Source organism: Athene cunicularia (assembly GCF_003259725.1).
Source record: "Athene cunicularia isolate RWA chromosome Z unlocalized genomic scaffold, athCun1 chrZ_part1, whole genome shotgun sequence".
Lineage (NCBI taxonomy): Eukaryota > Metazoa > Chordata > Aves > Strigiformes > Strigidae > Athene > Athene cunicularia.
In genome coordinates this window covers 13,497,852-13,521,992 of record NW_020799142.1, presented here as the reverse complement: position 1 = coordinate 13,521,992, position 24,141 = coordinate 13,497,852, and the positions used below count along the sequence as shown (strand labels likewise).

General features: G+C 35.3%; 1 protein-coding gene across 3 annotated transcripts in view; it reads right to left on the bottom strand.

Annotated features, from left to right (window-relative positions):
- Nucleotides 1-24,141, bottom strand: part of ADAMTS6 (ADAM metallopeptidase with thrombospondin type 1 motif 6) — a 150,793-nt gene that overhangs the window by 2,524 nt on the left and 124,128 nt on the right. For all 3 annotated transcript variants that reach the window (XM_026865742.1, XM_026865743.1, XR_003400093.1), the window contains 4 exons: nucleotides 16,852-16,981; nucleotides 13,618-13,822; nucleotides 7,096-7,272; nucleotides 5,720-5,876 (listed from right to left, as the gene is read on the bottom strand). In XM_026865742.1, coding sequence (XP_026721543.1) covers nucleotides 5,720-5,876; nucleotides 7,096-7,272; nucleotides 13,618-13,822; nucleotides 16,852-16,981 — 669 coding nt within the window. Of the gene's footprint in view, nucleotides 1-5,719; nucleotides 5,877-7,095; nucleotides 7,273-13,617; nucleotides 13,823-16,851; nucleotides 16,982-24,141 lie in introns of those variants that run through there.

Here is a 24,141-nt window from a genome sequence, read left to right as displayed (position 1 = left end):
AAATGTGAGTCATTTTTCTAACAATACTTTTATATATATATAGCTTCTTTCTCGGGAGTTATTTTATCCATCCATGAGAGGTTATCCAAAAATTAACACAATTTTCACTATTTGGTACCATGCCTCTGCATTTGTAAGAATCCTTGAAATAGAATGTGCATTTTAGCTAAGAGGGATGGAGAAACTGACGAGTGTTATGAATAAAGGCACCAATAGTGTGAGTTCAGTGACCGGACTGGATGGTGGATTACACTTTAGGCTTGGTTCCACACACCCACAATTTCTTTTATACAGGAGGAAAAGCCATTTTTATGCCTGTAACAGACATGTAAGAGCTTTTTTTCATAGTTGTGTTTTCCCTATATGCTGGGCTTACTGCTTCAGCAGCCCTTGTCATATTGGCAGGTAACTCTCCCAGGAAGGGAGAGCAAGAGCTCAACCACATAGAGGAAGGATTCCTTCATCCCACACAAGTTGTATCTAAATTGACTTGTGGGGTACATTACAGGAGCACTGCTGGAATATGCTGTGGTTCTCCTCTGGCTCAGATTCCTATCTGTAGAAAGAAGGTGGGAACAGGGAAGTGAATAGTTTGGTCCATGCCCATTTCTTATTCTGATCTGGCTGGAGATACAGCTGTATTTGACAGCTCAGGGGTAATCTCAGGTTTTACAGTTCAGATGTTGCTGCTGCAGATTTCCTTTGATCTGGAGTGAACATTGTGACAGATGCCTGATAGGGGATTTTCACTCAAAAGCATCTGAGCAGTTCCTTCCAGACTGGTATTAAAAGAGGACTTTGGCAAAGAACTTTGATTCATGGGCAGGAAGATGGAAGAGATATGTAAGGAGAAAAAGTAAACCCCATAAATTTGAATTACAAAAATTAAGTGATGGTATAAATGAAATCAGATTAATTTCTCAGAAAATTAATTGTCTCAAAAGAATGCTGCAAGTTGTTACGCTTTTAAGGTTGCACTGGATACTGGCTTCCTCCTACAATCTTTTTCAATTTACAACAGCTTTAAAGAGTATGTGAATAACGAGATAAACTAGCAATACTCTGACCATTATCATATTCTGTACTGATCTGCTATCTAGAAGCAAAGACTGGAGGCCAGAATGCTGTTGCTCCAAGGCCTGACAGAACAACAGTTCCTGACTCCAAGATTTCTGTAAGCCAAATAGGAAAGAGACAACAGACACACCAAACAGGTAAGAAAAGGAAAAAGTAATAGCGAAATAAACGCAGTCAGCATGTACAACCATTCAGCTACTCCTGTCTGTATTTCTTCTACATAAAATCTCCTAGTACATTATTTTTGCTCTGGAACAAGTAGTTAGGGACAGTGATAGCTCATGCCAGCTCATGCTGCAAGGATACTTTAGTAGCAAGTTCAGTGCAGATGAGAATTTTTAATACCTGAAGATAGGAATGCATTAGTGAGGCTGAAAGGGTCTGTGCTAAACAGTATTTCTGACAACGACAAAATACGTGCTTTTAGTTAGATAAATATAGGTCACAAAATGATTTAAACTTTCATTAACACAGATACAGTGCTTTAATAGTATTTTTTTTCACTCCACCTTCCCAATGTTTTATGTATTCCTTTTCTAATTTTTTAATTCTCAATTTGGAAACAGAACTGGATGCCAGGAGAAAAGACATTGGGATAGCTGGTGAAAAGTATTTCTCTATCAGCAACTGCACACAGTCACTGTGTTTCACCGAGTTTCAAAAACTCTTCCCAAAAGAAGTCAAATGTCTTCCAGAAATATTTCAGGTCCCTGTGTTTGTGAATACTGGGAATATAGGAGAGGTAGATGGTGAATTATAAATGAAGTGAGGAATAAAAAGTTTCACTTGATCTTGATGAGAAGTAAAAAATTCTCTCAATCCCCAAAATAACCCCCATACACACTGTATTTAGTTAAATACAAGTAAAGCCACTAACTGCATTTTTGCTAAAAGCAGGATTTGAAATTATCCTATTTCATGTTTCTTTGAGTTATTCTTCCTCTTGACTAAAACTATACCCTGTTCAGCCAATGCCATTTGGACAGCAGTGAGACAACATTCTGGAAGTTGCCCACAACTTCTGTTCTAAAAATCAGTTTTGAAATAGATATGGTGGCTGATGAAGTAGCCTATTATTCATAGCACTGTGATTGAATGGAAAAGTTTTAGCAGAGCCCTTTTTGTTAATAAGTTTGAGTAAGCTACATGTATTGAACTCCCCTTATCCTGAACTTTGTGGTTAGATCAGACAATACTATGATATTATGTTACAGTAATAAAACCACAGAATGTCACTGTGCCTTCAGCTAAAGAGACTGCAAAGACATGTCACACAAAATACAAGGAAAACTGAAATGACATAAAAAAAGATAGAACAGTTTTCAGGTAAAGCTTCATATGGCCTTTAGCACACTAGATTCAGCAGATATACACATATACACACATACATATACATATATTAAGAGAACAAAATAATTCTGAAAACATTTCAAATCACATGGTACATGCTGCCTGTAATTCACTTCCAGCAGCAAATGCAATCTTAACCCCATCAGTGGCAGCCTGTCAAAACCTTGTCTACAGTATTCTAAATCACCAATGAAGAGTTTAAAGAAAACAAAGAGCTAAAGCAGATGTAAAATGTGACAAGATGTATTGTAACTTACTTTTACTATTTCTGTATCCCCCAAATTTTGACTCTCATATACCTTCCCCAAGAAAGGGCTTCCAAATGTTACCAACACAATCATTATACTGCAGAGTGGCTCAAGACTCCTCAAAAATATGTGTTTTATCTTGGGCTAGCAAAACTAAATTGTCCAGCAATTATTGAATGGGTTCCTCAGGCTGTGAGTACTGGAGCTTGGCAAAGTGAAGGGAATCGGGGAGTTTGCTGGGATTTGAAATAGGAAAGAAATCCCTTCTGTTAGTCTGACCCTGCTGCAAACCAATGACATGTTGTTGAAGTTGCTTTTGCCCCACAGTTGGGCCCAAAACACGAGGCAGTGCTACTAAGTGGCACATGGACAAAGTCTCTGCTACGCACAATGCACTCCGAGGGGGCAGAACCCTCCCTCTGAGAGAACTGACTCCTTCCCTGAAACTCAAATAGTGATTCACTGTTCACATCCCACTGCACCTGGAGAGACACAGAAGCGAGCATACAGGCACAGTATGCCCCTCTCACAAATAACATTCACAAGGAAATACCAGAACTCAAATATTTCTTTCTTAGGAAGTATTACCTTTCCAAAAATAGCTGTGCTCCTTAGGATTAGTTAGTTCTTGAAATCTTACAAGCCTTCCATCATCTCTAGTATGCTGAAAAAGATAGGCCTCTCTGTTTAAAAGCTAACACTTTACTAATACAGGAGATGTCAGCTTCTATTGTGCCTAAGAGGATCCTTTAAGGCAGAAAATATGCAATGCACGCACACTATTCTGCAAATACTTATTTTATGCTTCTTATATTCAGTATTCAATAACAGCTCTGAAATGCGTATAAATTAGAATATGTATTTAAGAAATACTTGCCAAAGTATTGAAAAAATACATTGAAGACAAAATTTTTGTTTAATTCTGGAATAGGGCACTGTCAGTATTTCATGGATTGCAGCAAGATACTTCTGAAAGGATGTAGGTATTTTAAATTGTTCAATGAATTTTGACATGATATTTACTTTGGAGCCATTTGAGCCACTTAATCATTTACAAAAAATCAGTGATTTCCAGTAAATATCTTCAATGTGGGATTTAAGCAAAAATGGGATGCTAAGTGGCAACATGTTGGGAACTGTACCTATTGGAAGAGACTCTGCTATATCTTTTTTCCCCTCGATACTTCCTAACTGTTCTAACGAGGCTGCATGGCTGTCAGTAAGGAGCTGGCTCACGTCTGGGCCACTCATAGTACAGGCCAAAAAGCTGAAGTCCATCTGGAATACCATGTAAATGGTTTTCAACATTTTCTAGTCGTGGATCACGAAAATTTTCCAGGGAAGGTGTAGGTCCTTTAAAAATCATTATTACCAACCAGCTTTTCATAGATACCCTGCACAGTCCCACAGTAAATAAGACCATGGCTGCCCAGTGTATATAGTACACAGAGAAAACCCCTGATTGTATTAATCTGTGGGAGATTAGCTTATTTTCCTGATAATACTAAAGAACAACTAACACAATGACTATAAATTACAATATGATCTTGTCATCTTGATATTATGAACTAAATCGTGTCCACTTATAAGCACTTTATTACCTTCCTTACTTTGCAAAAGTCAACATCTGTGTTTGGAAATAAAATATCATTTAGCCTTTAAGCTTTAAAGGGCAGAGAGTTTCCTAGATTAATAATCACCACATAAAGATTACTTGAGAGCACTAAACATAAAAATGGGAATTAAAATAACCAAGGAAAATCCTATTATAAAGATTTTTTTCAAATGGTGACATGGGATGATAAGCCTATCTAAAATTAAAACTTCCAAGAAGTAAATTATGGTGCTTATACACTAAATCATCAGTGTATTTCTGGGAAAATGTTAGTATGCTTCCATTTCATCACAGACGTCTTCATTTGACAGACATTTATGACAACTTTGAATCTATGACATGAACCTGAATGGATACAGTAGGTATTGAATGAACACCAAACCCGGGTAGACTGTAACCAAAATTGGCCTTTTTATTAAAAATTTAAAAACAGATTATTATTTGTTCCATAAATATTAAACTCCAATGTAGTTGGAGAAGCTGTGTAAAAGATACTCCGTTATATACTGCAGAGAGACTAGTTACAGAGCAGTGTTAGTGACATTGCAGTCAAGTACTCAAAATTTAGAGAATGTAAAATACAGGGAATAACTGTCTTAAAAGAACTATTACTGCTGTGCAATCTTTCTTGATTCTTGGACATGTATGTTTTGGTAATTTTTTATTTCTTTTCCCCTTGCACACAAAGGTAAACTATTCTACAGTTTTACAATCAATAAGGAAACTCTTTTTCTTGCTGACTAGCACTCCAATCCTACTTTGAAGACAGCATTTCCTAACAGTTTATGAGCACAGATATGGAGCCCTTCATAAACATTAGTAATCTTATTTTGACAATGTTATCTAATATATCCTCTAGCAAAAAAATGTTATGATGAAGCTAGTTAATAGTCTGATTAGACCTAATCATGTAAAAAAATACTGTAATTAGTTCAAACAGGCATTGTAAGTCCAAGGAATTGAAAGTTAATTGGAGGAAGCTGAAGTCAAAGAACAGGCTCGTAGCACCATGTAGCATTAAATCTATGGTCCCAGTCTTTCAGTGAACATGTAATTAACTATTTTTACCACTACATTGTTATGTTAATCACTGATGGAGCAGGTAGAAGGTCAGTGGATGAGAAGTATATCATGATCACCCTGCTATTAAGGACATTTCCACTGAACCAATAAAGAGACTGGAAAACTAATAACACAAAACAACAGTAGTTTGTCCATGACTTAGGCTATATATTTATAAGGGTCTTTTTTTAAACAAAGAACCTGTATTTAAATTTTTGACTTCACCTTTGAACTACAATGACTAATTAGAAAATTATTGTAAAAAATTAATTCACAGTCTGAGAGATGATGTCATTTTGACATTTTTGATGTCATTTCAACTTTTAGACTCTTTCTAGAATAAATTACATTAAGATGGCAAACTTACCTTCTGTGTTGGAAATGGGAGTACTGTCACATTTACTTTCACACTGCTGCATTGATGGAGGTCTGAGTGTTTCTGGACACTCGCTGGATGCTTGTCCGGTGTATGAGAGGCACTGTACTGTTCTCATCTGTTGCCCAAGACCACACTGTGCAGAACACTAAAAATAAGAAAGATAAAAAAGTAAAACAACTTGGATCCAATTTTAAAATATAAAACAAGATAAGAGGAAAGCAATCAGGAACAGTACATATGCACAAATTTTAAGGAAGGCAGGTATCTGAAGAGATTTGTCTAATGCAGAAAATAATTTTCCTAAAATATTTTAAGAATTTTTCCTTTTTGACAGTATATGTGAGCACTTGCCTTTCAAAGAAAATAAAACACAATGAATGTTGGCTCCCTGAACAGTACAGACTTGAGGTATAAGAATATAATTTAATTTGCATTATTTCATATGTCTGAGTTTAAGTGCATGTTTTCAAGAATCACTTTAGAATAAAGAAGAAGAACCAAAGACAGCAAGAATTCAAATACACTAGAGGTCTTTTTTAAGGCAAGAGGAAACTATCTTTCAAACAAAAATACTTTGCTGTTTCAAAATATTTTTTAATTTTTGTAACTAAACAGTGGGTTTAGTGCAATATCAATTTAAATAAATGTGTATCTGAACAACTTACTGTAAAAGAAAAGCCAGTAAGACTCTAATATAATGAATTATTGTCCCTTGGTTAGTTAAGCTAATGTATTTTATTTTCTTTAGTGGCAAATTACTCAGCAAACTTAGAAACCAAAACATCCATTTATTATTTTTAAAATAGGTCACTGATCAAAACTGAGATGCATAAACATCGAGAAAGAAGGAAACTCACTATATCGTATTTAGAATCACTGCATAATGGCAGCACTATTCAGCCTGTTCTGTAACAATTGAGCTCCCAGCCTGGTAATTCAGTGTGTTTTACATAAAATTATATAGATCTCAAAGTCTTTTTGGTGGAGATATATATATCTCACTGAAACAGGAATTGGATTTTTTTCTCTAGGAAGTTAAATGTGTTTTAAAAATGCTAAACCTTGCAACATTGCTGCATTCCAAAATCCCCTTCCAGAAAAACTGTAATAAGGACTATTTAATTTTTTTAGAAAATGCATACAGAAACTCATCCAGTAGAAACCAGATGGCTGTTAGCAAATCCTTTATAGTTCAGCAGACAAACATCATTCAGCATCACATTTCAATCTGAGACAAACAGGGGAGAAGCTTTTGTTTCATCATGGGAACCATCCCTTATCCATTTCCAGCAACATCATCTCCTTAGAAGGTGCTAACATGTAGGAGACTAATAGCAAAATAATACTTATATGAACTATCTTACCTGTCCCCAGTCTCCAGTAACCCAGCGAGGAGGAGGACATCGGCCTAAACTACAGCGGATGCGGACGGGGGGTTTACTTTCGTCTTGGCATTGTGCAGCTGGAAAAGTTTTTAAAAGATCGCTGCTTTTGCACAGAACAATTCGGTGTTTGAATCCTGGGCCACACTTTGGTGTGCACTGAAAAAATATTGATGTGAATAAATAATGAAAAATCTTAGTAACAAGTCAATAAAAGAGTTGGAAATGTGATTATGGAAAACAGGATAATATATTTATGGTCTTACAATTAAATTATAATTACAATTTTCCCAAGATGATGATGATGATGATAATTTTAAAATCTTTAGAAACACAAACAAGCTAACTGTTGATTGCTTATTAAGTTCAAGTTTTTATCCTTTTTAATTTGATAAAAGGAGATTTCCTTTGCTGTTCATATTTAGGCTGTGGTGTTATTTACTTTTACACATAAGGGCCTGCAGGTTAGGTTTAAGAAAAGCACTTTGCTGCAAAGTAGAAAGGTCTGCCACATGTAGCACTATTATGAAACAAACTTGACCGTACATTTCAGAAATTAAAAGTAGAACACTCTGTTCTTCATATGACTTTAGTACAGTATTTCTCCACCTCACTTACAGAATACTGAGCTATAATGAACACATTTTCACATATGCATATTGGAAAATAAATGCTTTATTGGACTCCACAGAAACCAGACAATTCAGACAGAAATACTGTACCCTCTCTTACAATGCATGCTTTTCTCTGTTTTACTATTTAAATTTTAATCCTGTTTTCACACAGTTCTTGTTTTTCCACCTTTTATCACTCCCCTGCTCGTCCTAACAGCAAGCAGATAATAAAGAGTAATTTGAAAAGAAGCAGGTCTGATGACCTCTGCTTTTCCTTCTCTCTCTTCATATTTGCCTTCTCCCACTTTTTCTTCCTTTTTCGCTACTATTAACTGTCATTTACATTAGCACAACTGCAGAACTGGGAATGGCAAGTGTTAACAAAATTAAAATTCAAGAATTTCCCCAAATCAGTCCCTCTTTAACATCTGACCAGAAGATTTTGCAAGCACCATTTCAGAATTCCTTATTGGCATGTTAATCTTTACCCCATAAGCATATCTGCAGTATTTGGACCAAAATCAGTTTCTGATAACAAACTTTACATTCAGATTATGCTAAAGTAGAGCTGCCTTTCACATTTAAGCAGCCCCAGTGACAAAACGTTATCTTGGAAATAGTATTATGTGGAACTGGAGCAGTATTTAAGTGGTTGCACACCAAAAGCCTTCCACACATCCAAAACAGGTCAGTATATAACTGCGGAAAGCAGAAAACCCCCTAAGATTAAGTTTCAAAAAAATTACTTGAGTGATCCCAACTTTACTGTTGTATGACTAATCCTGAAACATCTCTGCCTAATTTAAAGAATTTTTAAAACAAGGTAAGGTATTGATATTCCCTATGCATATGTAAAGGTGTATATACCTCAAAACAAGATCTTTAAGAAAATGTCGCAGCGGGAGCCACCTAAACTAGTGAAAACAGAATGGACAAGTTTATCCCAAATCTTATTATCCAAAGTTTAGAATCCAGAACTACAAAATGGGTATATAATCACTTCCCTCAAAATTTAATCTTTCCTTTCCTATCCTTTTCTGCCCTATCAATGTACTGCCTCCTTATCTATAGTAGTTCAGTGTTTGGAATTCTGATACCGAATGGCCGGGTTCAATCACCCTCATACTGAAGGGGCTTTAACCCCAAATCTTTAACCCCCAGAAGTACCTGCCTTCTGGAAAACTAGGGAAAGAAGGAAAGTAAGAGAAGAAAGATCTCTGTATCTCTGGCTGAACTGAAAGAAGAATATTAATCTAAATAGAGACAAAAAAAGGGAGTATGTGAGGTCTTCAGCATCACGATGACGACTCAGTTCTGGTCCAAATTCCATAGAATGCTGTGTTTATTTTCTCCCACAAATATTTCCTGTAAAATGCATGACTTTTAAGCAGGAACTACAAGGAAGTGCCCTTTCCTAGCTGAGTTCTTAAAAATCACTTGCATTCAACCTTTTAGTGACAGCATTCTGTCAAAAACAAACAGAAAAGAAACAAGGTTGAAAGAACCTCGTAAAAACTGTCAAAACCCAATGAGCTTGTGCTGTTTCACAATCTCTAGAATGTGTTACCAAATAAGCAAGAGTTAGAGGATCAAAATTTGAGTTTAGTTTCAACTATTTCCTAGTCCTGCATGAAGATATGTTCTTTTATCTATGTCTAAACTGCCATTTGAGAAAAATCTTCTTTCAGCTACTGGTACCGGAAGAAAACAACATCCCTTAAAAAAACACTTCTGTGGAGTCATAGTCAAAATTCCACTAAATAAGATGGACTACACCCAGTCTCCAGGAATGAAAGTGAAGTAAGGAAATAGGTTGCCTACAATAATACTGAATCACCAAAAATAAAAAGCATCAGTAGAATCTATCAAAAAAGTATGTCTTTAAAGCAAATGCAAGACAAAATACCCAGACAAACAAAACCAGGAAAAAGTTTCTTCCATTACTAAATGCTTCTAGAATTTTTGACTCAGTGGAAGTCATGACTAATGGTAATAAGAATGCAAAGTAAATCTGCTTGTCTGATAAGGCACTTCTCAAAAATCCTTAGTTTATTTTTTGTTGGTTTATTTTATTATCTGAAAAAATACAAAAAGAGTAATTTACAGTGGGCAGAATAATTCAGTCAAAGCTCAACTACCGCAAAGTGTGAAAAATGTTATGGCAAAACTGACACTACCTGAGCATGACTACATTCCACTGGGCAAAACACTGTTAACTTTATTTGGTAAAAGACCTTTTCCATTATCCTAAGGACTTAATCTCTGTGTTTACAAACTGTTTGTTTCTCTTACCAAAGAGACACATAATTTCTTACTAATTATCATTGAAGACTAAAAAAAAATGTGTAACTATACTGATGCTCAACAAGTTCATTAGCATATAAAAAAGAGTTCTATAATTGTTTAATTTGTATCATGTATTGGCTAGTTTGAGTATGAAAACAAAACTTCCAATTTGCATTTCAGAGAAAAGTAGCAAGGTTTGCTATTGGTTTCAACTGAAGCAGTATTCAAGTTTCCACTTATTGAGTTCACTCTTGTTTTCATTTTCACGCTTCTGTCAGAAAATTATCTAAATAAATTTATATAAATGTATATTACTATAGGGATTTTAATAGATTCTATTTCTGGGAACCCTGAACAGAAAAAAAGCTGGTTTTCTCATTATATTAAAATGGTATCATCAGTCAGGACAGTTTGCCAAGCTACACCTGGCAAAATTCATACCAGAAAGGAGTTGGCACTTTTTCACAATTCTAATTAAATACCGTCATAACCAGAAGCTTAGCAGAGCTTGAATCTTTAGATTAGAATGATTTTGTTCCAAATTATAACATGCTTCTGCTGTATAAAAGGCTGGATATGAAGGCCTTGAAAAGTTCTTCAATATTCTTATGAGGGTGGCAATGTTGATAGCTCTAAGTATGATGTATTAATGAGCAATGCCTCCAAGATGCAGCTAAAGGGCAACAGTATATAGACAACATGTATTTATGGCTCTGTAACTTGCTCAGATGATGCCTAGATACTCCAGCTGGAAATAAAGTACTGTTACAACAAATGCAAAGAGCTTACAAACAGTGCCACAGACGTAGCATAGAGTCTTCCACAGAACATCCCCTCCCACCCATCCATTCTTTTCTTCTCACTCCTTTCCCTGTCTTCAAGTCAGATGCTGATCTACACTGAGGAAAGTTGCTGAAACCACTTTTCTACAGGTGTCAGGATATAAAGCTGACAACTTTTTATAGAATTGATTCAAAAAAATATGTGTTATCTTAAATTGAATAAAAATAGAGACAGATTAATGTATAGTCTGGGAATGACTTACCTGTTTTATGGTAGTGGATTATTAACAAAATCTTAGTACAAATAACAGGACATTCAGAATATAAGAAAAGCATCTCTCTGGTAAGTTAATGAAAACAAAAAAAATTCAGTTCACATTATATTTTAGAAGATTTTTCGATATAAACACTCACTAAAATGACCTTTCATTCATAATTCCTTACAAAGCAAAACCAATGGAACAGTACAGCAAATTGACATATTTCTCTCTTGTTCAAAGAAAAATAATGTATATAATAATAACAATTTTAAAATTATCTACAAAGGTAGTTTCTTCAGCTAAGAAAAACAGATGGAGATAATACAAGCATGCAATTCAGACAGCAAGGAGATGAACAACAGCAGCTTCCATGGCAGCTCACAGCACTGTAATTTAATGCAGATATTATTGAGTACTGCCATAATGCTTAGATTATTACTAACTAATAGTGGATGGAGTCTCCATTCTTGAAGATATTCAAAAGTTGTCTGGACATGGTCCTGGGTAACTGGCTCTAGGTGGCCCTGCTTCAGCAGGGGTGGTTGGGTAAGAAGCCTTCCAGAAGTCCCTTCCAAATCACCTATTCTGTGATTTAGCAAACTATATTACCTGTATTAACAAATTATGGTAAGAGCCCTTCCGTACCACTTCTATGGGTGCTCACAGTGATGCTTGTAGACTTCCTTCTTGGAACTAAAAGTATCTGTGTATAGAAGAGATCTGTGCAGCTATAGGCACATCAACCTTCTTTACAGTATTCAATGATTTATCATTTACTTTGAATGAAACTCTTTAAAAGCAAACAAGTATACAGAAAATGGGATACAGTGAATCATGGGTATATCATTGGTAGATTGTTCCAGTTTATTCTAATAGTAATCTTTCATTTTTTTGTTAGACAAAGGCAGTGGGACTGCTCTAACGTATCTGGGCTTCAGTAAAGTATTTGAAAAAGGGTTGACAACTCAGTGAAGTTTAGAATTTGAGAGATGATAACTGGAAAGATCATCTAGGATCGATCACAGGACTGATCTGATTCATGTTTCTTTCCAGTCTACTTAATGATGTTCATATAAAAATGGTTTCAATTGTTCAGTGTTTATGAAATTACTGAAACTATCAGATAGCACAGGTAACTAACTGACCTTGATGTTACAGAAGTATGCTCTACAGAAAGAGCTGGACAACCGTGAAGACATTAATAATTGAAATTAAGTGAATTTTGGCAGTACAACGTGCAAGAGCATGCATTTCTTAAATAAATAAATAAATAAATAAATAAATAAATAAATAAATAAATAAATAAATAAAATTAAAGAGGTAATTAAAATTAAATAGGGTATACTGATACATTCCAGGTTACGTGTATTTTCAGTAGAGGTAGGAAACAAAAGAATGAGGCACATGTGAAACCTCCTCTGGGACAACATATACAATTAACTCTAGTCATCCTTTCCCAGAAGGATGACTTCAAACTGAAACATGAAAGCAGAATGTGATCAAGATTAATTTCTGATTAATAATAGCTGGAAAGAAAGAAGGGCTGTTTCAGATAACAAAAGCAAACAGGTATAAACTGGCATGGAACTAGAACATTAGGACACTTCTTGCAATCCAAAGATTGGAATTCAGGAATAGTTTTCCAAGAAACAGTGGACAAACACTGAAATTAACTAATTTTAGAACATGGTTTAATCAATTTATGTATTATAGCAATTATATGATAAGGCTACATTTGACAGCAAGGATACAGATATGGAAACTCCAGAAATCCTAATTTGTAAGTACTTCAGAGCACACTTTGAGATAAAAAGTGGGGTGAGATGGGAGTCCAGTATAGTAAGAATCTGAAAAAGCACGCAGACATTTCTGCATTCTGATTTGCATAAAATGCAGTCCCATATAAATGTCCTTTCAAATGCACTGGTTCACATCTTCAAATTTAATACTTGAACCAGTATAAGGTATAGTATAAGTTTGGCTTATACTGTAACAGGTATCACCATACTTAACAAAAGATATTTCTTTAATAAAGAGAATACCAACTTTCAGTTCTGCCTCTTGAGGCATGTGCTAAGAAAGGTGATGCTTTACATCAGCATGGTTGCTTCAGAAAAAAAAAAAAAAAAAAGCAGTTTATTCTGGCTTCTCATATTGTGAACCCATCATTTCTACTATCCAGCTATTTGCCTGTTCAAAAACCAGTGGAAATGGAAATTGCTTTTTTCTTTTAAAGAATGTTATCTCATACCAAATGGCTATTCTAAGTGGTTTTTTGTTTCACTGGGTTTTCTTTTTTTACTACTTTGCTATTCTATTTTGTATCTCATTATTTTTCTACCATGATTAAAGAAAACAGGTCATAATTGTTTGACAAAAAAAGAGAACCAACAACACAGGAAGAAACAGAAAAAACTGCTTCAATACTGTATCTATGAGGGTTTATATTTCTTATTAATCCTTTGCTTAGCAAGCAGTGATAGAAAATGTACTAATATTCAGTAGTCTTTAATTCTTGTATCCACTATTACCAATGAGCTAACACAGCAAAAATTGCCTTACTTCTGACCAGTCCAAAGCGATCCACTGTGGGGGACAGGACTGATTGTTACAGGGTTCTTTTTCAATGGGCCGGTGTGTTAAACAGTTGGTAGTGTCCAGTGTCTCCTCCTCAGAAGGTCCAATCTTTCTGATACAGAGAACTGTTCGTGAACGCATTCCTCCATCACAGGTCTTACTGCATTCTGACCAATCTCCTATAAACCATCTGGATAGAAAAAGTTAGGAGACTCAGTTAATACCTTTCAGAAACAAAGTAGATAATTGCATAAACCCAGAATGCAAATAGTTTAAATTACTAGGCCTAAATCACTGCTAACAATCACAGATTCACAGTGAAATAAAGTAGAAACTTAAATGTCTTTTTACTGAACATTTTCATTTATGCCTCACTGCAATCATATCTTCCAATAATACTACTGCTATGCATTTTTCTAGAGCAGCAATTTCCACCCTAGGCCATAGTAGTTAGACAGGAGAGTTAAGCCTGACAAAACTGCAGCTATTTAAGTAGACTTATAATGGACTTGCCTGAAATTATTTATCTGAAAGTGGTTTTGCAACTTTTTTAATGAAAACTATTTTGTATGATGATTAGATACACTCACTTGAACCATCCTTGCAAAGGATGAAGGTGAAATCTAGTATGCTATCACATAATGCCAACATGCCGAAAACGCCAGGCATGTCAGTCTATGTGGATGTTCCTGGAGGTATGCTTGGAGCTGCCTCATAAGATTTGTCACTTTCTGAAGCCTCTGTCAAAAAAAAAGTGTGGCTATCCTGTCGTGTGTTATAGAACATGTAATATATTAAAATATGAACCTAGATTGATGCAGAGATACAAACAAATATGCCATATTCTGTCATTAATTTCCCAACGAAAGAGAATTTGTGATTCTTCATCAACAAACTTATGCTTTTACCACAGTAGGGAGAATTAGAAGCTCTTCAGAGGTCTGGAGAGACTGAAGTTAATTTCTAGCTGGTACTGATTTGCTCAAGTGCAGTCTCAGGTACCTTTTATGTTTATACTGTATGATAAGACAGTACTATTCGTAATTAATAGAACCGTGACATGTGCATCATTTCTTGAAATCTGGAACTTTGTTAATTATTGTAATAACAAGCAAGATACCATGAACAAACATAGTCTTTGCTGCTGCTCAGGGACATCAACTACAATGTAACTGGCATTCAGTTAGAAAGAGTAATGTTTTCATAACTTTTGGTATACCACACAAGGGAAGTGAAAATTTGTTAATTAAGAAAGGAAGTATTTGGCCATTCTATGTAAAGAGTAACTATTACTGGACAATAAATCTTTCAGACAAAAGGATCAAACTTATTCGGGTTATTTGAACAGCCTTGTAGACTTACAGGATCAGGAATCAAGAACCCTCCCTTAAGGTGTTTGGCACTTTGTATTCACCCTGTGGGGAATATCAGAATGGAGGCAGATGTGGGCTGATCTGCTCTGACATAGTCAAGCAGATGCTGACTAACACACAGTACCCATTTTCTGAATGTTGATGACATGAGTTTCACCATGGTCATCAGTGTCCCTGCTGTACTGGATGGAGAATTCAGAAGCATCCCACTTTGTTGGTTGGGGTTTTTTTCTTCGTTTTTGTTTCTAAAATAATGTCAATGCAAAAAAAAAAACCCCAAACCTAACTAGTTTGGAATAACTATGTTAATGCTATCTTTTACAGTGCTAATTTGTTAATTGTTAAGCCATACAAAGGAAGGGAGAGGGATGTGCTTGTTAAAAAGGAACCAACCAACCATGAACAATCCCAAGTTCTGCTCTCAAGTACATGGTGTGAGAGTTTAGTCAGTGCACTTATAGCCATGTTAAACACTATTATCCAAACAGAATCCAAGTGCACATCCTGGCAGGGTAAACGTACATTTACACATAGACTCCAGGGACAGTGATTTAGACCTGCTTTAGAATGTCTGTGAGACAGCACATTCAGCTTCAAATACAATCAAGGTTAGAGCAGTGTAATGGCTTCTTATAAATAACTTCTGTTCATATCAAATAAGTATGGTACATGACACAGGGGGAGTAAGTGTGGAAGACACTGCTCTGTCAGCCTGCAACCAGTATCCACACCAAGGAAGCAGCAGATACTCTAGGAAAAAAAAATGTCTTCATGAAGACCTGTTGGCATTTTAATGCATCACAGTCTTGTCTTATTTCTCCCAGTGTTCTTTATACTACAACTGTAAAGTTTCTAAGAGACATTTAAAAGAAACCACAGTACTTCTTTATTGTGCAGTATCTATGTTCAATTAGCATTAATGATTTTCATGCCCAATTAGAATATAGCTACAGATTCTCACCAAACAAACTAAACAGAACTTGTGAATCAATTAACTGTTTTATCTCTTCCATTTTTTCCACGTTTTACTTGTCTCAAAACATAAGACAGAGCTGTAGTGCATCTGATGAAATTATTTTCTAGTGCAAAGTATCACAACTGTTTCTACAAAGCTTTTGTAGTAAGATGAATCTATATTATAGGACCTTGCCAAGTTTCATTTTTGAACAAATAAGCTGCCATGCTTTTAATTATCTTTTCAATATATAGCATACAGCGATCTTTAAAAATAAAAATAAACAGATGTAACCAAGTAGGCACCTAATCATAAAGGCACACAGCATTACTGTACAACACTGAGCATCCTGGAGACAAAGTTGCTTGACAAAACTATCATCAGTAAATGGTTTGGTCTATCAAGCAGTTTCTATGTTTGTCATTTCTAATATAAACACCAACAAAAATTTTAATATAATATACTTAAAAATATGGCAAATATTTAGTATGCAATATAAATATCTATGGCAAAGTTAGTTTCACTCAAGATTCTTCTGTCATTGTGGCCTTAAGAATGGTACCAGTTCTACCCTGAGCACTATTCACCACATCTGACACTTACACCCTAAGAAACTGCTTTGCCAGTACCTTTTTAATGACAATGTCTGAGCTGTTTTCTGTAGTTTAAACAGCACTGTTCCTCAGTCAAATCAGGCTTCCTCTAGGTTAAAGTATGTATTTTCCACAACTGATTTCAGAGGATCAAGAAACCAAATATCCTGTCTGATAAGGCAGGACCCTAACACGAGATCAGAATTTTATACACATTTGGTCAACAGGTTTTACTAGCTGCTCAAAAGATTTTTCTATCTATGCAAAACACTGTCCATCTTAGTGATTAATGACTTACTCAGGCGGACAAGGCTCAGTGTTGCAGGCTCTCTGGGTTTCTGGAGGCTTACTGTCAGGGTCACAGTAATTGTTTTGTACAATGGAGTTGTCATCCAGCCTTTTACACACTACCTCTTGTTTCTGCACACCTTGGGATAAAATGAAACACCATTAATTAATCATTCATGCTCTTCTACCTGTTGATTAAAATGTATTTTACCTATTGATTATTAATCCTAGCATCCCACTTTAATTGACTGAGTGCTGCAGGGATGTGAATTCCAATTGACTAAATGTCCCCTGACCACAATAAATCTTTCATTTTCCTTCAATTTTAGGCCACCCCACTAAGAAAGGATTTTAAATTGCTGTTGTTTTCAAAAACAAAGAGAATATATTTATAGATTTACTAACAGATTGTTTTTATTTGTATATTGCACAAAATCCATTTTCTGTCCACCCTCCTCTGCTAGTAAAAGATACTTAAATTTCCAAAGAAAACATCACCAAATAGAATGTGGTCGCGCTTCAATGCAGAATTATTGTTTATGTGCTCTGGTTTAAAATAAACCAGCAATACTGGGAAACAGTGCTGCATTTTTATACATGTTACCCTGTAAACATTTTCTTCATTAAAATAATAGAAGTATTATTCATTCTGAAGATGAAATTTGTCTCTGTGAATGCTTATTTTATCTGGCACTCTCAGCTCCTCTTTCACTGTTAACCATCAACAGGGCTGTTTAGAACTATTATTCCCAAAACATAATGACCTATAACTGCCAAAACAACATTGTGAGGTAGCATATTAAGCACATTTTCTGATTTTTAAAAAACAGGATCTAAAGAAAGGCATTAAAGAACCACTGATATGACAACAGTGCAGCTGTTACTCTTGTAAAGCAGTGTTGTTGTAAATAGTCCGCATGACCTCCTCCACTCTTTTTAGAATAAGCTGTATGTTTGCTAGTCTTTAAGACTGTGGATCTGCAATTCATATGCTGTTTTTACTGAACATGAGAAGTCATAATACTGAAATAATAGAATTATTTGTATGCTAAAAGTTACAAAAGTCCCTGAGCCTTTCTTAAAAACAGAAGTAATTTTAAAATTGTTTCTGAAACGTGAAGTTCATACAATTAAATAGGGATTAAAACATCCTCGTTTCAAATATCTGCCAACTTTACAGCCCTTTCCATTTTAAGACAAGCTTTTTATAGGAGGTAGACATGCAGTAATGAAATTAATTATATAAATATTTTTTTCAGACACTAAACATCCCATTAAAAACATGAGATTGCTTTCACCAAACATTCATAGTGCTTTTGTACATTTTAAACAAGCTAAACAACTTACCTTGCAATTGCTTCTTTTGTTACTCATTACAGTCAAGAATCAGATCTCTACTTTGGTTCCTAAAATGTGATCTATAGAGAATTCGGGTATTTAATTCCAACAGTGAGTCAAGCCTAGCCTTGAGACGCCTGAAGTTTGGCCCATAAAGCATTCTGGCTTGGCTAAGAACAAAAGTCTTCCAGTCTATACACATGTGAAATGTCTTCATGACATTATGTGCAAAGGACATGGAGAAAATGGTAACCTCCTTTTTCATGAGTCCTGAGAGCATGGCATCCACTCCCCCACGAGGCTGCAGATGCAGAAGTAGGTATGATCCCTTCTCACTCCAAGGGAATTCTTAATTCCCATGAGCAGACTGTAAATTCTGTGATATAGTAGTTAGTTAATTTAGCTAGGTGTCAAGACTGTGGTTTCTAGGCTGTAGATTATTTCTAGTTTTTACTCAATTACAGTCTAAAATGTTAAACGATCTAAACAATCTTGAAAGCAAGGATGAAAATCCGTACCTGCCTGTGCTAGACGAATGTCTTATTTTCTGGTTACAGATTAAACTCCTCTCTTGTCTTACTGCCACGGGCACCAAGAATCCTGCATCCCTGGCTGCTCTGTGGCCCAGAATGCTTATTTTTGAAAAATCTTCCCTTTTGCTACCCTCTTAGACTCCTCAACTTTCTATGGCACACAGCTAACAGTATTCTTGTGAAGATGTACTCCCAGCTGAAATTTCTTCACACTCCAATAGGGAATTGCTGTTCGATACATTACTGTCATGGCATCCTGAAAAATATGGGCATTATCCCTCACATAAAAACAGAGCCTTGTTAATTCAAATACTCAGGAAAACACAGCAGTCCAGATCTTACGCATATAAAAATGTTCCAAGCGTTCTCAACTCTAATGTTCACACTCCTGACAAGCTCGAGAGGAGTTAGATTAATCACTCAACATACTGTTTCTTACAGGATGCCTGTTCAGCAGGTAAGAACTTTGTATCAGCCCTCAAAATCACCTGCCTCCTCACCTCACCTGATAATCATTCAGAGATGCCTAATGCTGGAGTCTTCACTCTACTGCAGTACTTAAATCCAGAGTCTGGAGCTTTGTTACTGAGTTATGTCCTTTTTGATTACAGCTACACATAACCTTCACAAAGTAGGCACTTCAAATCAGGCTGCAAATCATTTCACACATCTCAGGTTATCCATAAACATCACAATAATTTTAAAGTAAGTTTTATTTATGAAAAAGATACTGATTAATATGAAACATATCTCTTACAGGTGACCCAGGTAAATCAATCAGTTTCTTCCATATGCTCTTCTTTCTACATGTATTTGGATGCCATATTAGACAACATTAGGTCCCACTAAAACGGTGCAGAAGTCTGTCAGACTGTTTCCCAAGTTTATCCTATATACACAAATCTACATGAACAAGCTAAAAATAAAATACCATTTTTGAACAGTATTCAACTTCCACTTTTTTTTACTGATTTTCAATTTATGTGTTTTACATGTTGGAAAAATATAATTTTGCTAGAATGTTTGGCCCGGTTGGAATTGAGAAATAAATTATTAGCATGGAGGACCCTCAATGGCCTGAAGTACATGCCTCCACAGCTGTTGGTTGATTGTGTTAATATACAAGTATTGTCTTTCAGCTATTAATTAATCAGGTGTCAAAGATTTTAAAGCTTCACATAAAGACATTCCATTTATAGCATTCTCAGCACTTAATATGTGAATTACATGAAATGATATAAAGCAGAAATTCAGCAAGATCTTGCACTACAAGGGCAATTAAATAAACTTGGAACACAGGAACTTCAAATGCAGAACTAGAAGCCACACCCTTATATTGTTGGGAACCACTCTATGTAACCCCTTTCACAAACAGATCAAGCTCCAATTCAAGCCCAGGTACATTCTTCTTCCCTGAATTTCACACTCATGACTACTGTAAATAATCCAATTTCCATTCTAGATGCATTAATTGCCAATTTATTTTTTTTAAGTCAAAACGGTCTTACAGTTTAAGTAACTTTATTGTGTTAACCATATCAACGCTGTGTTGTTAGATACACTACTCCTTTGGTCAGTCTCACAATTCATCTGTGCCTCTGCTCACACCTGAGTTTACTACAGTCACAGTACAAACCATGCCCAGTACTCCAGAAGGATTTTACTAGTGCCTTATCCAGTGTCATTAATACCTTTAAATACATCCTAAAATCAAATCTGCCTTTATTATGACTATATATCTCAGTCTTTCCCATATGTCTCCTGGTGCTGCACTGCCAGCAAATTTTATCGGAGCCTTCTACTTTTTACGATGCCATCAGAACAAGAAAAACAAGTTTCATGATACAAGTGAATGGTCTTTAAGAAGCCCATTAGGCTCAATGCCTTTTGGCACAGTAATTTACATTTTACCCACACCTCTTGTCTGCTAATCTTTTCTAATTCTTTTTTAGGTGTAGGTGACCACAAAAGCTGTAATGAAGTCTAGATCAATGAATCTACTAAATTTCCTTGGTCTAGAAAACTAGTTATATATTTAAATATATCTGGCTAGTCAAGCATGACCTAACATGTTTCACTTTGCTACATTTGTCACTTATTTCTAGCTCTTTATACTTTTCTTCAAAATTTCATATTAGTTAGTAGTTCAATGTTGTTATACGTTTTTATACATACACAGACAGATGATTTTCTTCAGTTCTCTACTCCTTTAGTACTATTTTATTTGAGAAAAGACAGCAGTTGCAGCATGAAAGAGAGAGAAAAAAGTTTACTAGATTAGGCTCTCCTTTATAATCTCTTCTTTTGGTTCTTGACAAGTAGGAGATCTAAATACTGGAGAAGCTGTGAGAAGATGATTCACTTTAAATTCTATAATCTATGCAAACACTGCTGACAGATAACAATTAAAATCAGATCTGACAATCTGAATAGGAGTATTTCTTTTCATGAGTATTTCTTCAAATCTCACCATGACAAGAAAGAGTATTCTGAAGAACTATGAACACAAAGTATCATTGTTCTCAGTTTTAAAAAAAATTGTCAGACATGTTATTTATTGAACATTGGTCAGGTACATATAATCCATAAAACAGTATTCATCACTGTTCACTCACACAGTGAAGATCTTTAATCTATGCCAGCAGATATATTAATCCAGTTTTAAAATATTCTGCAGCATCTTGCCACACAGTATGTAAACTTGACATCATTTCTGTCTAATTACAGTGTTATTTAAAATAAAATCTCAGAAACAAAATTCAAATTCTAACTTTCAGACAAAAAAAGACATGGAAAAAGAAGTGCAATTTTTACCCAGACAACAGCTACAACTTGATTAAGCCCTGTGGGCCTTGAGAAAAATATTTTTAAATTATCAACTCTTCCCTGAGTATATGGTCTCTCTTAAAATAATCTAAAAAGCACAGCTAAACAAGTTCATTTCAACTCTTGGGGGAATAATTACAAGCAGTTAGACAGAAACACTCTGCTTTTAAGTCTACAGATTTACAGTTTATAATAAAAGACATAAAATGTCCTCATGACTGGTCAATGTAATTCTAATAGAAAACAAAACTCCAGTGGTTTAGTGACCATAATCTCAAGAGAACTGAGATGTTTTGCAGTTTTCAATTCACAAATAGTCTGCATGAACTTCAGCAGCCGAATTTTAAATTACATGGAGCACATTTTATTCTTAAATGAAAATTGCAGACATGTAAATGCTGTATCTATTTTTAAAATCAATCCCAAAGATTGTGGTTTGCAATTGCAACAGTTAATTACAAAGATGCCAGTACCCCTACACAGTGAATCCTGCATCACTAAAACTAGTGCATGCTGGTTAACCCAGACATACTTTCTGAGCTCACTCATCAGATCACAAGATGTTCATCACAGAGCCAAACTTATATTTTCCTTGATGAAGACAAATGTTTTATTTGTCTAAAGACAGTTTCATAACTCATCTGAGGGCATGAAAGAAAACATAGCATGTACCACTCTACAAGAGTGACAAGCAGCAAGAAAAGTGAATGGCAATCAATTTACTTAATAATAGTAGACTGACGATTTCATTAAAACAATGAATATCTAAAATATCTAACTCATCTGGAGATGAACTCTAATAGAATGAATGAAATCAAAACCAATGCTTAGGATACCTGGTAAATTCCAAATAATAAATACTGTGATTTGTTGCCATTTACTGCTAGAATTTATTAAGTGTGGAAGAAATTTTAAAAAGGTGGGTATGCAGTTATTGGAGTTTATTTTTAAATGTATACAGAAGTAAAAACATACAGGATTTTTTTTTTCTTTTGTTGGTTGTTTTTAAACAATACCATCAGCAGTTCAATTCCTTATTAAGAACACTTGCACTTGGAAAGCTAAAATATTAACATATAAGGAAAGACAGGCATGAGAGTAAATAAACTACAATTCTGTGATCTGTAATACGTATCACCCTTTCCTACTTTAGCACTTTCTTCTTATCTTTCCAACCCTCATTTCACTGTTTCACTTCCTATTACTGCATATTCTAGTTTTCTGTTTCTCAGACTTTCTCATTAAATAATAATCAGGTACTTGAAGTAAGTCTTCTGTTGTCATCATTTTTTTCTGAATTCCAGCGTTCACCCATCCATCCCTTCTGAATTTCCCGTGTTCTCTTCTCTCCCACTCTTCTCTATATAGACAAACTTGCACTGTACATTCTGGTATTCTCTGGCATTGTTTTCGTGTACTCTTGTCCAAGACTGCCACCAGCTATAAAGACCTATATGAGATAAAAATAAACTTCCCTTCTGAAAACTCTTGACCCAGAGTAGAACAGTTATCAGTGAAGTTTCAGGACAAAAAGGGAATTAATATGGAGAATATATGTAGCTCAGTTTTACATAAATGTTCCCAAAGAGGAGGAACTAGTTCAGATGTTATAAATCTGGATTTTAAAGAAAAGTTTTGCAGTATAGAAAATATCGGTTCTTGTGTAGAAAGGAAAAGCTGCAACTCTGGATTTCCAAGCCTAAGAAGAGGTATTAAGAGATATTAGAAATTAATGAAATTATATTTTCATTCTACATATAAGTACATGAATCCCCAAAAATCTGGATTGTCTGTTACCAGGCAAGCCTTTTTAGCTACCTGGTAAATCTGAAGAACCTATTTTAAGAAAAACTTAAGAATAAACCTCAGACTTTGAAGACTTCCCTCCTCCTTGGTTCACTGTACAGACCATGATGCTTACTGGCAGAGAAACTATGGAATATTTTGTTCTTTTCTCCTTGAACATGAATGACACTACTTTCTTCATTAACATGAAGGACACTACTCCTTTAACACGAATGAGACTAACCTCCTTCTACTTTTTAGAGGATACCTAAACATGTAACTTTGTTTCACAAATGTTAATTTATCTCCTAGACCACTCTATGAAGTATACAGGGAAGAAGAGGTATAATGTCTACTGTGAAACAAGTCCATTGATTCCAGATGCCTGGCTGAGTTTTCAGAATATTTTGCTTTAGACACATTTCATGCAATGATGAAATTCATTGCATGCTTCAGAGGTCAGACATTACAGAGAGGTATGAATATAATGACGAACTGATAATTAGCAAGTAAAAGTATAATGTATGCTTTGAGTTGCTCAGTATCATAAGAGAACCACACAAGGAGGGGCAGGAATGGAACCCAGAGTTCTGGCACCAAATTAAGCTGTTGTAAGCAGGAAACCCTTCTCCTTGCTACCATTCCTTTTATCATGCTCCCTATTCTGCAAAATTGAGACAGGCCCAAGAAAAGAGGTCCTGTCTGAAAAGTTAAAGCACTTTTACTGTTCAGATGTGACTCACCAGCACAGCAGAGATGAATATAATATAGAAGGCCAGCAGAAAAGACAGCACATTGCCATCTAATTAATGACTGTG